The sequence below is a fragment of the Apodemus sylvaticus genome, chromosome 1 (genome assembly GCF_947179515.1).
Source record: "Apodemus sylvaticus chromosome 1, mApoSyl1.1, whole genome shotgun sequence".
NCBI lineage: Eukaryota > Metazoa > Chordata > Mammalia > Rodentia > Muridae > Apodemus > Apodemus sylvaticus.
The window spans coordinates 53629561-53647841 of NC_067472.1; the positions used below are offsets into that span (position 1 = coordinate 53629561).

At 40.3% G+C, this 18281-nt stretch overlaps 1 protein-coding gene across 1 annotated transcript; it reads right to left on the reverse strand.

The window, feature by feature from the left end:
* Window positions 1-11478: 11478 nt before the first annotated feature.
* On the reverse strand, window positions 11479-14780 carry LOC127678286 (secretoglobin family 2A member 2-like). The gene is made up of 3 exons (XM_052173129.1): window positions 14723-14780; window positions 11777-11964; window positions 11479-11520 (listed from the first exon to the last, which is right to left on the reverse strand). The coding sequence occupies exons 1-3, from the start codon at window positions 14778-14780 to the stop codon at window positions 11479-11481; spliced, it is 288 nt and encodes a 95-aa protein (XP_052029089.1).
* Window positions 14781-18281: the final 3501 nt, after the last annotated feature.

Here is an 18281-nt window from a genome sequence, read left to right on the forward strand (position 1 = left end):
GCTTACGGGACTTTCGGGGAGTGGTGGTCTAGAAAAGGGGAAATCATTTGAAATGTAAATAAATTATATCGAATAAAAAAAAAAAAAAAAGAAAACAATCCTGAAGCAGTTGCTGGTCTTCTGATAGCTCATACTCCTGGTCTTCTGTATCTAGTTCTTTGTATCTCTGCTTTAAGATCATTAGCTGTACTGTACCTCTGTGTTTCCTAACAATAGCAACCAAGTGGTACAAAATGAAGGGGCCAATGGTCAAGAGTAGCAGGAGAACAATGAAGGGTCCTAACAGGGTGGATATGCAGGTGGTTAAACCTAGGGAGGAGTTAAACCAAGACTCAAACCAGCCCTGACTCTGTTCTTTGTCTTTTTCACTTGGGTAGCCCTTTTCTCACCTTGGCTATTGACTCTAATAACCTCAGGGAATGGTCTATATAAGAGCAACACTCCTCAGCTAGGGCAGCACATAGCCCTTCTAATTTGCAGTACTACTTCTGATAATGAAGTCAGTGGTTCTTGAAGGTGACTGATAGAAGTTTCTATTTTCTCTTTATCTAAATCAATGGCTTCCCTCAGACTGTCATAATTTTCCCCATGTAAAACCACAAGTACTAGTGGCTGCCCTAGTCATCCCCAGCCCCAACAGAAAGAAGAGAGTGAGTGATGTAACAGGAGATGTGCACATAGGATGGGGGAATGAACCAGAATCCAAGGGAACCACCAGGCAGTAATGATCAAGGTCAAGTGATCTTGAGCTTGAGTAGATTGTCTATATTTTGTACCATCCAGTGGGGGTCTCCAGAGAACAGGGTCTCTGTAGGTTTCACATGGCAAATGCACCCAGGGTATGGTACTGTCCACCTTGAGGCCTGTGGGAGTGGCTATCAGCACCAGGAAGGGTCCCTTCCATCATGGTTCCAGAGACTGTCCCTGAAGCCTCCTTATATAGATCCAGTCACCAGTCTGGAAGCAGTTAGGAGTCTCTGGCATCCCTGGAGCATTTAAGGGAGACAGTTTGGGCTAAATCTCATGTTGTGGAATACCTCCTGGGAGGGCCCAGTGGACACCAAAGGAGTTGGGGTAGCAAACAGGATCTCAAAAGGGGTCAGGTTAAAATGGCAGGGGCTGTTCTGGGCTCAGAACAGGGCCAAGGGGAGGGGCACCATGCAGCCAGAGCCCATCTCCAAGGTCAATTTAGTTAAGGTCTCTTGTAGGGTTCTTTTTTATTTTCTTTATCTGTCCTGAGTTCTGGGGACAGTATGCCCAATAGTGCTTTTAATTAGTCCCCAATATCTCTGCCAATCTATGACATACCTTAAGAGACAAAAGCAGGACATTGTCCAGCCCAATTACCTTGGCACTCCGATCCTTGGGAAAGTTTCCTCTAATATCTTCTTTAGCTATCATGGTAGCTGTTTCCTGCTTGGTGGGGAATGTCTCAACCCATCTAGAGAAAACATTTATAAACACTAGAACATATTTTTAACCAAATTTTTCTGTCTTAACGTCTGTAAAATCTTTCACTATATTTCAGGCTGTTCTCCCCTAGGTCTTTTGCACTGTTTACTCTTTGCTGCAAAAGCATTCACTTGCTGGCATACCTTACACTGTTTTACTATCTCTCTGGCCCCAATCCTGAGTTTTATAAATATATACTTTAGGTTCCTTAACTGCTTGGATAAGCTTTTTATCCCCTAAATGATGTCATCTGCGCGTTTGGCCTAATAGTCTTTTGCTTACTTTCTGGGGAGTATAGTTCTCCCTTCTTGTGTGTGCCTTTATCCTTTCTTTTCTTGGTAATAGTGGTAGGGTGGCTAGCCATCTGATTCTTTTTTTCTTCAGTGTATTTTAAGTGAGGCTATCCTTTACTCCATTCCTATTTCCCAGTGGGTGTCTCTTGTAGTCCCATAACTGGGATAGGCTTCTGCATAGCCACTTCTGGAGACATTTGATCTGCCTGACTATTGCGCCCTGAGTCTCTTCCCTTCCTATGTCCTAGACAGTGAATAATGCTCACAGCTGCCAGTTTCATTAGGGCATCTAAGAGGTCCAAGATTTCCTGTTTGTTTCTTCTGATGTGAGCTGTCCTCTTGGCATATATCCCTGTGGAGGTGGGCTGTGGCAAAGGCACACCCACTATCTGTGTGGATGTTGATTTTCTTTCCTTTTTTTCACTAAGCTGTTTGGTATTTAATCAAAGCAACCCAAAAGAAAACTAATATAATGAGGCTATTATTTTATAACAATGTTATTTATGGTGCAACCAAGTATTAATGCTATTTCACAGCACATCATTATATAGATGCTTTAAAATCTTAATTTTTCTAATATTATAAACACTAATCACCAAATTTCTATACAACTTTTTAGAGTATAAAATGTTTGAGAATTATATTATGGGGATAGAACATAAAAATGCAACCAATATATTTCCATTAACACTTTGCTAAATTATTAGTTTAATTATTTAAACTAATCAATCTAATTAAATTATTAGAAACAATTATTAGTTATATTATGTGTCTCATGAAGAGAATTATATTATGTAAAATACTTTTATTTTTATTAGATATTTGCTTTATTTACATTTCAAATGGTACCCCCTTTCTATGTTACCCCTCTGAAAACACACTATCCCAGTCCCCCTCTCCTTGCTCACCCCCCCAACCCCCATTTTCTGACATTGTCTTAGTCAGGGTTTCTATTCCTGCACAAACATCATGACCAAGAAGCAAGTTGGGGAGGAAAGGGTTTATTCAGCTTACACTTCTGCATTGCTGTTCATCACAAAAAAGGCCTTGAACTCAAGCAGGGTTGGAAGCAGGAGCTGATGCAGAGGCCATGGAGGGATGTTCCTTACTGGCTTGCTATCCCTGGGTTGCTCATCCTGCTCTCTTATAGAACCCAAGAACACCAGTCCAAAGGTGGTACCACCCACAAGGGGCCCTCCCCACTTGATCACTAATTGAGAAAATGCCCCACAACTGGATCTCAAGGAGGCACTTCCTCAACTGAAGCTCCTTTCTCTGTGATAACTCCAGCCTGTGTCAAGTTGACGCACAAAACCAGCCAGTAAGACATTATCGGGAGTCCAGCCTTCACAGAATCAATGGCCTCTTCTCTAATTGATGTAGTGGGTAATAATTAATATTAGTACTACCCTGCCAAACCTCTGTACCACTCCTTCCATGTATCTGGTAAAGCATGATTCTTAAATAGTTTACCAAATATATTTATGTATAAGAAACTCCTAATTTCATAAAGCCAATTTGCAATAATAAGCTCTTACCCCAATATTTCTAACCTCTCCATAACACCAGAAATACGTCTGAAGCCATTTGGATATCTGTGTCTCCTTCCTTTCTTTGCTTGTCTCATCTGGTCCACCAAGCCTCCCTCCCTCTCTTCCCCTCACTTCTCTTAGCTCCTCCTCTCTCCCCTCCAATCACTGGCCTCTCACTGCTTCAATGTGAAAGGATAGTAAATATCTTGCAATACATTGCTGTCTGAAATGGTCAGATTCTGCTACATATTTTTCCTCTGATGTGAGCAGTCCTCTTGCCATATATCCCTGTAGACATGGACTGTGACAAAGGCATACCTACTATATGTGTGGATGTTAATTTTCTTGCTTTCTCTAAGTTCCAAGGTCTTGGTGAAAGCAATTAGCCAGGAGTAGAGGTCCTGCCCAGATGACATTTGTGTCATCCACCACAGCAGCACCTACTTGTCTTTGACTTTCATGGAAAAAACTGCTCCCATCTTATTAATGTCTGCAAAGTCTATCCTAGGTTATATATGTAGCTGGAGCAATGGGTCCCTCCATGTATACTCTTTGGTGGTGGTTTAGTCCCTGGGAGCTCTGCGGGTACTGGGTGGTTCATATGGTTGTTCCTCCTATGTTGCTGCAAACCCCTTCAGTTCCTTCTGTCCTTTCTCTAGCTCTTGGGAGGCTCTGCCAGCGTATGACAAATACAGATGGGGACACTCTCAGCCAACCATTCAACTAAGCACAGGATCCCCAATGGAGGAGCATCTCTTTCTTTAGGTTAGGAAAGTTTTCTTCTATAATTTTGTTGAAAGTATTTACTGGCCCTTCAAGTTGGGAATCTTTGTTTTCTTCTATACCTATAATCATCAGGGTTGGTCTTCTCATTGTGCCCTTGGTTTCCTGGATGTTTTCAGTTAGGAGCTTTTTGCATTTTGCATTTTCTTTGACTGTTGTGCCAATGTTTTGTATGGTGTCTTCTGAACCTGAGATTCTTTCTTCTATCTCTTGTATTCTGTTGGTGATGCATGCATCTATGACTCCTGATCTCTTTCCTAGGTTTTCTAACTCCACGGTTGTCTCTCTTTGTGATTTCTTTATTGTTTCAATTTCCATTTTTAGATCTTGGGTGGTTTTATTCATTTCCTTCACCGGTTTTATTCTATTTCCTGTAATTCTTTCAGGGATTTTTGTGTTTCCTCTTTAAGGGCTTCTACCTGTTTATCTGTGTTTTCCTGTATTTCTTTAAGGGAATTATTTATGTCCTTCTTAAAGTCCTCTATCGTCATCATCATCATCATGAGAAGAGATTTTAGATACAATTCTTGCTTTTCTGGTGTGATGATATATCCAGGACTTGCTATGGTGAGAGAACTGGATTCTGATGATGCCACGTTTCTTTGGTTTCTGTTTCTTATATCCTAAGCTTGCCTCCCACCACCTGATTATCTCTACTGCTACTTGCCCTCATTATATGTGACTGTAGCCTGTCCTTCCTGTGGTTGTGTCAGAACTTCTCGGAGTGTCTCTGTTATCCTGTGATTCTGGGATCCTGTGATCTTGGGTGTGTCAGAGCTCCTGGGAGTCAAGCTGCCTCTGGAGCCCTGGGATCTTGGTATGACCAAGCTCCTGTGATCCTGTGATCCTGTGATCCTATGGTCCTGTGATTCTGTGATCCTGCGATCCTGTGTTACTAGGCATGTTAGAGTACATAGGAGTGGAGCTTCCTCTGGGTATTACAGGACTGGCTCCAGAGTTAACTCCCAAGGTAAACAAACCCAGACTGGAAGGTACCTATGCTACTGGTCAGGCAGAATTCCTATATCTCTGGGTCCTACTGTTACTCCCAGTGGTTTTGGGACAGATGTTAAGTCCTACTCACCTCTGATCCTATGATCCTGGGCATGTTATAGTTCCTGGGAGTAGAGGTTCCTCTGGGTGTTGTGGGGCCAGCTGGGAGTTCACGTCCAATGTAAACTAGACCCAAACATACACTTCTTAATAGCCACACAACATATAAAATATCTGGGCATGACTCCCTCCAAGTAAGTGAAAGATCTGTGTGACAAAACCAACACGTCTTTGGAAAGAAATTGAAGAAGACCTCAGAAGATGGGAAGATCTTCCATGCTCATGGATCAGTAGAATGAACACCGTGAAAATGGTCACCTTACCAAAAGTAATCTACAGATACAATGCAATCCCCATCAAAATTTCAACTCAATTCTTCACAGAAATAGAAAAAGCAATTCTGAACTTCATATGGAATAACAAAAAACTCCACATAAAACCAGATACACTGAATCTAATAGAAGAGAAAGTGGACAGAGGAAACTTGAATGGCCAAGAAACATCTAATGAAATGTTCGACATCCTTAGTCATCAGGGAAATGCAAATCAAAATACACCTGAGATTCCACTTCACACTAGTAAGAATGGCTAAGATAAAAAAATTCATGAGACAGCAGATGCTGAAGAGGATACGGAGAAAGAGGAACACTCCTCCACTGCTGGTGGGATTGCAAGCTGGAAAAACCACTAAAGAAATCACTTTGGCAGTTCCTCCAAGAATTGAACATAGTACTCCCTGAGGACCCAGCTGTTGTATTCCATAGCTGCCTGCAGCTATTACGAACTGGGTTGCTAGAACAGAAGCTGAGGGATAGATGGGGAAGGGGCAAAAAGAAAGAAGGCCAGGACAATATTTTACTGATCGAGGCTGAAACTTTAATGGCAGTAAGGCCTTTTAACAGTTTGGGCAAGCCCTCCCCCCGCCCCCCCCAGACTCCAGGCTGAGTTCTGGTGGAAGTCCTCTAGCTTCTCCTGGCGGTCCTTGTCTTGACTGCTCTGGCAGCTGGGTGGGTCACCTGCTTAATTCAGGAATTCGTAGACCTGGAGGAACAATGAGCTTAACCTTCACTCTGAGCTTCTCCACCCTAGGATAAAAATTCCTGCTGTAACCTACTTCCCTATTGTCCTAACAACAGATTCTTGCCTGAAGCCAGGGAATATCCTTGGCTAATGTCAAGTTCCTACCAGGTGGTATGACTCCCCAATATGGTTTTGTACACCCAGCTATACCACTCCTGGGCATATACCCAGAAGATGCTGCAACATGTAATAAGGACACATGCTCCACTATGTTCATAGCAGCCTTATGTATACTAGCCAGAAACTGGAAAGAGCCTAGATTTCTCTCATCAGAGGAATGGATACAGAAAATGTGGTACATTTACTCAATGGAATACTACTCAGCTATTAAAAACAATGCCTTCATGAAATTCTTAGGCAAATGGATAGAACTTGAAAATATCATCCTGAGTGAGGTAACTCAGTCACAAAAGAACACGCCTGGTATGCATTCACTTAAAAGTGGATATTAGCCTAAAAATTCAGAGTCCCCAAGATTCAATTCACAAATCATATGAAACCTAAGAAGAAAGAAGACCAAAATGTGAATGCTTCAATGGTTCTTAGAAGAGTGAACAAAATACTCACTGGAGGAAATATGGAGAACAAATTGTGGAGCAGAGACTGAAGGAAAGGTCTTTCAGAATCTGCCCCACCTGGAGATCCATACTATATACAGCCACCAAATCTGGACTCTATTGTGAATGCTGGGAAGTTCTTGCTAATGGAAGCCTGGTATGACTGTCTCCTGAGAGGCTCTGCAATAGCCTGACAAATACAGAGGCAGATTCTTGCAGCCAACCACTGGACTGATAGTGGGGGTCTCTGATGTAGGAGTTGGAAAAGGGACTGAAGGAGCTGAGGGCATTTGCAGCCCCATGGAGGGAGCAACATTGTTAACAGGCCAGACTCTTCAGAGCTCCTGAGGACTGGACCACAAACCAAAGAATACATATGGAGTGATCTATGGAGCTGGTCACATATGTGGCAGAGGAAGGCCTTGTTAGACAGCAGTGGGAGCAGAGGCCCTTGGAACTGAGGGTGTTCAATGCCCCAGTGTACATGAATGGCAGGGTGGTAAGATGGGAGGGAGTAGGTGGGTGGGTAGGGGAATCACCCTCATAGAGGTAGGAGGAGGGAGGATGTGATAGGGGGTTTCTGAAGGGGACATGTGGAAATGGGAAAATATTTGAAATGTAAATAAAGAAAATGTCCAATAAAAACCCCAGAATAGCAAAAACATTTTTTTAACAATAATAAAACTTCTGGGGGAATCACCATCCCTGACCTCAAGCTGTACTTCAGAGCAATAGTGATAAAAAACAGATATTGATACAGGGGCAGATGGATTGATCAATTGAATAGAATTTAGGACTCAGAAATAGAACTACACAACTGTGGACACTTGATCTTTGACAAAGAAGCCAAAAGTCAAAAAAGGGAAGCATCACCACAAATGGTGCTGGTCTAACATGGTCAGCTTGTAAAATTATGTAATTGATCCATTTTTATCTCCTTGTACAAAACTCAAGTCCAAGTGGATCAAGGTCAACATAAAACCAGATATACTGAATCTAATAGAAGAGAAAGTGGGAAAGAGGTTTGAATTCATTAGCACAGGGAAAAATTTTCTGAACAAATCACCAATGTCTCAGGCACTAAGATCAACAATTGGCAAATGGGATCTTATGAAATGAAAAACTCTGTAAAGCAAAGGACACTGTCAAAAGGAGAAAATGACAACCTTCAGATTAGGAAAGATCATCACTAACTCTATATCTGATAGAGGGCTAATATCCAAAATATACAAAGAACTGAAGACGTTTGACTCCAGAAAACCAAATAACCCAATTGAAAATGGGGTCCAGAGCTATATAGAGAATTATCAACTGAGGAATCTCAAATGGCCAAGAAAGACTTAAAGAAATGTTCAACATCCTTAGTCATCAAGGGACATGAAAATCAAAACAACCCTGAGATTCCACCTTATACCAGTCAGAATGGCCAAGATCAAAAACTCAAGTGACAGCACATGCTGGAGAGGTTGTAGAGAAAGAGGAGCACTCCTCCATTGCTGGTGGAATTGCAAATTGGTGTAAGTACTTTGGACATCAATCTGGACGTTCCTTAGAAAGTTGGAAATAATCCTACCTGAAGACCCAGCTTTGCCACTACTGGGCATATACCCAACAGATGCTCCATGATACTGCAAGGACACATGCTCCACTATGTTCATAGCGGCCTTATTTGTAATAGCCAGAAGCTGGAAACAACCCAGATGAACAGAAGAATGAATACAGAAAATATAGTTCACTTAAACAATGGAGTACTACTCAGGTATTGAAAACAAGGACATCATGAGTTTTACAGGCAAATGGATGGAGCTGAGTGAGGTAACCAATCCTCAAAAGGACATGCATGGTATGTACTCGCTGATAAGTGTATATTAACTAAAAAGTACAGAATGTCCACAATACAACTCACAGACCATTTAAAGCTTAAAAAGAAGGAAGGCCAAAGGGTAGATGGTTCAACTCCACTTAAAGGGGGGAGGTAAATAATCACAGGAGGCAGAGGGAGGGAGGGATCTGGATGGGAGAGAGGAGGGGGAGGCAAAAGTGGGGCCAAAATCATGTTTTGGAGGAGACAGGAGAGAAGCCCAAAGGTCCAGTAGAATGAATAGAAATATGCAGTTGTGCAGGATGGGGAATGGGGGAAACCTCAATGAAGTCCCAGACTCCAGGAATATGAGAGGCTCCCAGGACCCAAGGAGGATGACTTTAACCAAAATATGCAATAAATGGGATGTAGAACCTGAAGAGACCACCTCCACTAGATGTACATGTCCCCTATTTGAGGGATCTGGCTACCTATCTGTCTCAAAATTGTTGATACAGAATTGTCTCTGTCTAAGGGAAATGCAGGAACAAAATGGAGCAGAGATGGAAGGAAAGGCAATCCAGAGACTGCTTCACCTAGGGATCAATCTCATCTGCAGACACCAAACCCCAACACTATTGCTGATGCTCATAGACAGGAGCCTGGCATTACTGTCCTCTCAGAGGCCCTACTAATACCTGATGCAGACAGATGCAGCTACTTAGAGTCAACCACTGGACTGTGGACAGGGACCCCTATAAAAGGGTTATGGGAAGGACTGAAGGAGCTGAAGAGGATTACAACCTCATAGGAAGCACAACACTATCAACTAGCTGGATTCCCCAGAGCTCCCAGGGACTAAGCCACCAACCAAAGAGCATACATAGGCTGGTTTGTGGCCCCTGCTACATATGTAGCAGAGGACTGAATTGTCTGGTCCTGTGGAGACTTGATGCTGCAGAGAAGGGTACATGTTAGAATTGTGATGTGGGAGTGTGTGAATGGTTGTGTGAGAATCTTCTTAGAGGTGAAGGAGGTGACAGGAAGAGGGGGAATCTTGGATAGGGGACTGGGAAGTGGGATAACATCAGAAATGTAAATAAATACAATAATTAATAAAAAGAGTATATTACATTTTGAAAAATAAATTTATAAAAAATATGAATTCAGATGATAGGAATAAACACAATAGAAGAGAGAAGCAAGTAATCACCTGACCAAAATCTTTAAGTGATCACTTCCCCACGGTGACACTAATTGCCACAATGACAATATATTGCTACATCAATGAACTTTAGAGTATCAAGGAGATCTGGTGTAAGCAGTGTGTCTAGTTTAAGACAATAAGAAATTGCACACTGAATAAAGCAGGAAGAAAGTAGGTGCTAAGAATGCCTTCTTCCAAACTGTAGACTGTAGGTATAAATCTGTGCTCACTACAGTCCCATTCCTACCCCAATGAGCACAGTGCAGGCATCATAACACCTCAGACCCAGCCCTTAGACCAGGACCCATGTACTGATCTTCTGGAACTCTTTACCTAGAAGTCCAGTGTACTGTATCCAGCATTTATCTCATAAACTCCACAGACAGTGAGGAACAAGACTCTACTCAACAAATAGCAGAGCATGAAAATGTCACAGGAAGATGCTTTAGAGCTCATTGCCGAGCCCAATACTGTGAGATGTAACCAGGCAGAGGAAAATAGCATACTTTCCCAAGTATGACAGGTCTGTTTCACAAAGTCATGATTGTTTTGGTCTGCTCCATTTTTCAGTCATTGTCTGGATATGAAATATATTTGTGATAGTTGCAGGCACATTTTGCTGGGATGATCAACTCTGTGATTTCTGAGGTCACAGTAGGGCTTCTATTTTAATTGCGTCTACATCCTTAAACAGGACATATAGAAGAAAGAGTGTCCTAACCAGTGACTGAAGCAGGAGGTCAGTACAGGATACTGACTTGAGTCTGTGTTGGCCTGATGAAAACTCGCAGTTGAAGACTGCACAGCAACTTTTTTTCAGTACTCATTTGTATTCATTTCTTCAGCAAAAAATTACAAGACAATACAATGAAACAAAACAAAACAGAGAAGAAGCCCATTCATTACAACTCCAAGATTTGCTTGGGTTTACTTAATTTGATAAAAGATAGTTTAATTCAGACTCTCCTAGCATTTCATGAGATACAATATTTTTCCAAACCATGAACATGTCAGAGGTGGAGCTTAAAGATAAGAGGTTACCTAGATATATACTGCTTTGTTCAAATCCAGGCATCCTTAGTTCCTATTGTAAAGTAGGATGATACAGGAAGCAGGAGGAGGACGAAATCTCTTTCCATGACCCAGTACTCATGTGTACATGGGTTATCAAAATTTTTAGAAAACAATGTGTTGGGGGAGGGAGTTTAGCGGGAAAGGATGTGAAAATAGTGGTGGTAGCAGGTGTGTTAGCCAACCTCCCAACCTTCCAGCCCCAGGATATCAGGAGGGATATGTGCTGTGTGTGCAGAAGTGATGGGAAGAGAGCAGATGGAGTGCTCTTCTATAGGGGAGATTCATGATGGTTAAGGAAGGTGCTTTCCCTTCATTCCCATACCCAGGCATTTCCTAATGGCTATCTCTGTGTGTATATGTGTGTGTGTGTGTGTGTGTGTGTGTGTGTATGTGTGTGTGTGTGTGTAAAACTCCAAGTGTGAGATAGCATAGTCTATTTAAGTTATTTTTATGAAATAACACAACAGAGAATTGTATGCAGTTAATTTAATCAAAAGCAAAGAAATATATATGAGGTTTCTTTCAAAAATTGTCTTGCACTTTGTAAGTTGAAATAATCAAGAAAGGAAAGTTACAATTTGTGGTATCAACTGTGTGACCATTGCCAAGTTTCTGGAGTTCTGTGAGCCAAAGTTCTTGTGGAGGTTTACGATGACTGTGGACATTGTTGGCTGTTGTATATTACATTCTGGAGAACCAAAACAAGGAGATGCTTAAATTCAGAGTTGTGCCTTAAAAGTCACTGGCTAAAAATCATTTTTTGCTATTATTTATCTCTTAGTAGTTTTTAGAATGTATAATAGTATATGTATTTGTGTGTGGTATGCATGCATACCCACAAATATGTGGAACTCAGGTAACAACTGTATAAAGCTAGTTCTCTCCTTCTGCCTTTACATTGGTGATGTTATAGTTTACAAAAGAAAACAAATTAAAAAAATTACCATCATCACATCAACATTGTCCAGAGTCTCCTGGTCTTGGTCTAGAAAACATTGTTTTAATTGAGTCATGGCATTTTCACCAAAACTTGTGTGTACATATGGATCAACCAATTTCAGGTAATCATCCACGGACACAGATGAGTCAATTGTAGCGTTGATAACATTATCTAGAATACTGCAGCCAGAACCTGGAAAGACATGACATTCATTGATGGAGGTTTGAACTCCTTAGAACTTAACTATCATGACAATCATGTTCCTGAGTACGAGTGGAAACACAGACTAGTAATGATGATGGGCACTGCCAAATCTGGGACAGAAGATGCAGGCTATGAGATTCTACTTAGCAATAGCAAACTCCTTTAGATTCCTAAAATAAAAGAAAGAAAGAAAGAAAGAAAGAAAGAAAGAAAGAAAGAAAGAAACAAACAAACAAACAAAGAATAAAAAAAAGAAATAGCAAACTCAGGTCTGTCAGTTGTGGCAAATGCCTTTAATCCCAGCACTTGTGAGGCAGAGGCAGAGGCAGAGGTAGGCAGATTTCTGAGTTCAAGGCCAGCCTGGTCTACAGAGTGAGTACCAGGATAGCCATGGATATACAGAGTAACTCTGTCTTGAAGAAAAAAATAGCAAACTCTGCCCCTAACATCCTACATAAACTAAGCCACACCTCACACAACCTTTGCCAACAAGGAAACTGAAGAGATAGCAGGCTGTTTTGCTAGGCATGGAAAGCACCCTTCATTACTATCTTGAGAACATCATGGGATATGTCCAAACATCCTATAAATATAACAACTAGAATATTATCAATGTCAGTCTGTTAACTCTAGCATCTATATCACAAAGCAACATAAACAGAAGTCCTAGTTCTTGAAGTGACCTCATGTAGTCAGACTAGGAGTGGGGCAGGAAGGAGCTCAGGACTTTGATTCACTTGAACTATTTCTAGTCTTGAGTCTTTAATCTTATTTAAAATTCACTGAGTCCTTCACAGTTTTTCAACCTGTACCAAGCAAAATAGGCAATAAAAACAATGTACACTCTACAAAGCACACTGCATGAGGGTCATTTATAATGATCACATTCATTTTCTTTTTTGAGACAAACTTTCTCTGTGTAGCCTTGGCTGTCCTGGAACACACTCTGTAGATCATGCTAGCCTTGAACTCAGAGATCTGCCTGTTCCTGCTTCTGAGTGCTGGGATTAAAGATGTGCATCACCACTGCTCAGATGACCACATTTATTTTTAAATTTGTGTTTTTAAATTAAAGTATAATCACATCACCTCCCCTTTCCCTTTCCTCTCTCCAACCCCTCTATATCCCTATCTATCTATCTATCTATCTATCTATCTATCTATCTATCTATCTATCTATCTATCTATCTATCATCTATCCATTTAGTGTTACTTGTATGTATACGATTTCAGGTCTTATCATGCTATTTGATAACCAATTAGGGAGTTCATCCCTGGGATATATTATTATGTTCTTGGAATTCCTTATATGCCTGTAGTTTTTTCAGTAGACAGAGACTATTAAAGAAAATCATAACTAGTTGGAACGCAGAGAACATCTGATCATACTTTGCCCAGTCCCAAATGGTGCAACATAGCTCCTGTACCCAAGGCTCAGCGAGCATCACAGTAGAGTGGTAGAAATATTGTATGGACTAGAGGACCAAGAAATCTTCTCTGAGATAGTTTCTCCTAAAATGACAGGGAAGCTTTACCTATGATATTTCAACATATGGCTGTGCTTTATTTATTAGATAGCCTTCAATTATTTCACATATGAATTATGTTTTTCAATCATATCCATTCCTTTTTGCTTCCTTTCAGTTCCTCTCAGATCTCCCTAACATCTTTATTACAACTTCATGTCTTATCCTTCTTTGTTTTTAGAAATAATATGCTGAGTACATTTAGTGTTGCTCATTTTTCACTGATATAAGGCCATCCACTGGAACATGAGAAACCTATCATGAACCACAACCCTAAAGAAAATTGACCCTTCCTCCCTCAGCAGCCAATCACTTTCTAAAAGCTTCTCACAAGTAGGTCCTCACAACTCCTACTCTGTCCACATTTTGAATGTTGACCAGCTTGATTTTGTGAAAGTCCTGGGCAAACAAACACTGCCCCACTTAGCTCATCAGTACAACAGCCCAGACATGTCTAGAAGACAGTGTTTTGCAGCAGTTCTCCCTGACCTCTGGCTCTTACAATCTTTCATCTCCCCCATTCCATGGTGTGTTCTGCATCTTGAAGAGGAAGATTTAAGATAGATTTACCAGTTAGGGATGAGCCTTCAAAAGTCATTTAGTCTTTACACTTTGATAATTTTTTTTGTGAGAGGTCTTTATGTTATTCATTACTGGAAGAAACTTCAAGAAAATGCAAGCTGTTCTTCCTACTAGCATACTAGCATGAACACAAAGGATATGGAGTTAAACTACCACTTAAATAATTCAGAGCAATCTCTCATATGTCTGTCACATAATGTCCAAGCTTTTTAACCTGGCATTACATGCTACAGTTAAGAAGCAGTAGCACCATTGGAAAGTTTCCTATTTCCTTTCACAGTTAGAGAGATTCTTGTAGACAACCCACATGGGCCCAGTGTTATGGAAGCATATTTATATCATCACCCCTTTCTGTAGAAATATCTCATAATCAAACCTGAGACTTGCAGTGGATTTTTAGAAGAACAGTTTTCATAGTGAGGCACTTTGTATGGTATTGACACATAACATGCAGATCCAACACAGGATTCAAGCCCACAATAGAGATACCCTTTTTGTTATATTATTTGAAATAATGTTGATGCATGGAGTTATTATTACATCAGACACTTTATAGTGCTCAGGTGCAATGACTTCTGTATAGTAAGACACAGTAAGAATGTGTGGTTCAAGAGCACCCTTCCCTATACAGAACTTACCACTGGCGTAGCAGCAAATGGGGATGGTGACCAACATGAATAGAACCACCAGCTTCATGTTGAGGCAGTCCCTATGGGTTGGTCTGTTGTCCGAGACAGAGATCAGGAAACTCTGGAGCTGACACCTCAGTGTTCCTCTATTTATTGCTCAGGCAACCACCTTAGTCTCATTCAATAAATAAGAACACAAGTCATTTGTTTAACATGGCACTGCACCAGGAAATATAAGAGAATGAAGAACAGCCAAAGAACACTGATTTCATTGAAGAAAGCAAGGAAACAGATTTTTGAGACTCTGGGGATCACTGTAATGACAAATGGCAACAGCGATGTGTTGGCAAGTGCTAATGTGCAGTGCAAGTCATAGCACTGCGGGTTGATTTTACCATCTGCTGTTCTGATTTTAAGATGGTTTCATTTCTCCCCTTCTCTTCCTTCCTTCTCCTCATCCTTCCTTTACTGTCCTTATTTGCATTTTCCTCCTTCACCTTCTTTCCCGTCCTCCTTTCCCTCCTTATAAACCCCAAGCTGCCTTATTCCTTGTCTGTCATCTGTTGATTTAAGTGTTTGGAGTGAGTGAATTATGGCCTACTCACTCTGCCAGGCAAACTTTCATTTTGTTAGCCTACTTTGCAAATCCCTTCCAGTTTGGGAGGGGGCTTACCAATTTTGACTCATTATGAAAGAGGTCTGGAATCTCAAATCTGCTCAGGACCTGTCCTTGGGAGAATTATAATGCCTTTCTAAGAATTCTTTTAGACACTGGTAAAATGGGGGTTTGAATGACAGCATGATGAGCCTTTTTCAGGATAATATAAACTGAATGTAAAAAAAAATCTGTCATATTGCATAGTATAGAACAACCATTAATAAATTTGAGTTTCTGTAGCTGGAGAGATGGCTCAGTGATTAAGAGCACTTACTGTTCTTGGAAAGGTACTAAGTTCAGTTCCATGCACCATAGAGTATCTCACAGTCCCTTTAGTTCCAGGGGACCTGATGTCATTTTCTAACTTCTCTGAGATCCTGTATGCATGTCGTCCACATATGTCCAAGCCATCAGTCACATACTTATACACATAAAACAAAATGAGCAATACTTGAAATATAAGTGTAATTTCTGGAGTAGTCCTTATGGAATTTGTATGAAGATTTCTCAAAACCTGAGCTACTCATGATTCAGCTCTATCTTTGGGGAATACACCTGATTGAATTTGAGTAGGACTACTGCAGAAGCACTTACATATTTGTATTTGTTGCATTATTCACAATAGATAAGTTATAAAGCCGGCTTAGATGACAATATTAACACATGACTGTAGAAATAAAATGTTTATATATATGAATGTTTATGTGTAATAGAGATTTAATTGTATGTAAAGAAGATTGAATATATGTCATTTATATGGAAATGAATGGAACAAAGAGCACAATATTGAGTGAAAATTATTAGAGTCAGAAAGATCAATATCACATTTACTCACATTTGTACAATGTATATTTTGAGTGAGTCGTAAGTGTATTTAAACATGTATGCATATATTGAGAACATGAAGTAAGAAGAGAAAATATTTGGAGTGAGGACAGGGACCAGAAGGTGAAAAGAAAATGGATGTGAAAGGTTATGTTAAAAAAGAACAAATGTACATTGATATATGTATAGAATGTTACAATACAACCTACTATTTGCACATCATCACCCTCATAGAGATTACGTTTAGTTTGGGTATTTTTTTTAAACAGTGTCTTTCTATGTAGGTATGACCTGGCCTATAATTCTCTATGTAGAACAGTCACAAAATAATCATAGCACCAAACATAAAGCACAAAAAACAGCTACTAAAAGACGCTAGGGTAAAAGATCAAGTAACATATAAAGGTAGAACTATTATAGTTTGATCATTATACCAAAGACAATAAAATTGACCCACAATAAGCAACAGCATTGAATTAACAATTATAAGTCTGCCTACAAAGAAAACTCTAGGGTCAGACATATTCACTGCTGAATTTCACCAAAGTTCCTAGGAAGGTCTAGTACCAATACTACTCAAACCTCAACAGTCTTGCCAAGTGGTGAACTCTACGAGCTACAAAAGCAATCAATCAGTTAGTAACATGCACCCATTGATGTAGCAGTGGCATGACTATTGTGATGGTAACTAATCACTATTTGGGTTGGATTTGAGGCTCCTTCCACAGAAGGAACTGATGTCTAGTACTGTAAATACAATCAAAAGTCCATCCATGGCTGAAGAAATCTTTTCCACAGGAAGGAACAGACTACTGTTGCTTAGTTGCATTTACATAGTGCCATACTGCCTGGTAAATATTTTTTCTTATGTATACAGACAAATATTATACTTATCTGTAATCACATAAGCTTCTCTGCATAGAACCCTTGTGAACACAGAGGCTCATGGCCTTTTAAGTGCTGAGAATAAGTGATTTTTGAGTGCTCAGCCCTAAAGAAGATATCTGTATAAACCCCTTTAAGACTCAGGGAACAGTTAGACAAGAAGTCAGGGTCATATAAGATCTGGATGGTGGGGAGGAAGGTTATGAAATGCTGTTATGAACACAACATGTCTGCTACAATCATAATCCCTTATAAGCTATAGTTGCCTGAACTAAGCCTGCACAAAACTAGACCTAGCATCAGTCAGGGAGGACTCACTGAGCCATACCCATCCCTGATTAACTATTTGCTACTGGAAGATTCTGGATGAAGGCAGACATTGTCCTCAGTTGAGTACTGTAGTTTGGGTACATAGTTGAGTGTGAAGTTCAAATAAAAATCGCTCCATCGGCTCGTATATTTGAATGTTTGTGGCCTTGTTGGAAGGGGTATGTCAGTAGGGAAAGTTTTGAGGTTTTAAAAGCCCAGTCTTGCTTTTTCTCTACCTCCAACCTGAAGATACAACGTATGGTCTCAGTTACTGCTCTAATGCCATGCTTGACTGCCTGACCCCATTCTTCCTGCCATGATGGACATAACATAAACTAACCATTTGAAACAGTAAGCAAGTGCCAAATTAATTACTTCCTTTTAAACATATCATATTCTATAACAAAACACTTGCACAGGGTTATTATTATGAAAAGAGTGTTTTAATTATCTTATAGTTTAGGAGATTAAGTGTCCAAAACTGAGAGGACAAACTCATTTCTTTCATGATGCAGATTACAGAAAATGGCATGTGTTAGTGGCTCAGGAGATTTGGATAATTCAAATTTCAAGACAGAGGGATTGAATGTCAAGCTGGGGGTTACATGATTGCCTTCAAGGGCAACATACAATGACCTATGAATGTTCTACTGGACCTTACCTCTTAAAGATCCACAAAGACCACACACTATCAGTGCTCTTGGAATAAGCCTTTAACTATAGAAATTTGTGGGTAGCATTCCACTGTAGTCCTCGAGGGACCATGTCTATTTCACAATGTCAACTGTGTTCACTACTGCCTCTGTAACAGTTTTAAAGTTCAAGTCTGAAAAGCCCTTTAAGGGTTTAGTGGAATATAACTGTGAGGCCCTGTAAAGCAAAACAAGGAGA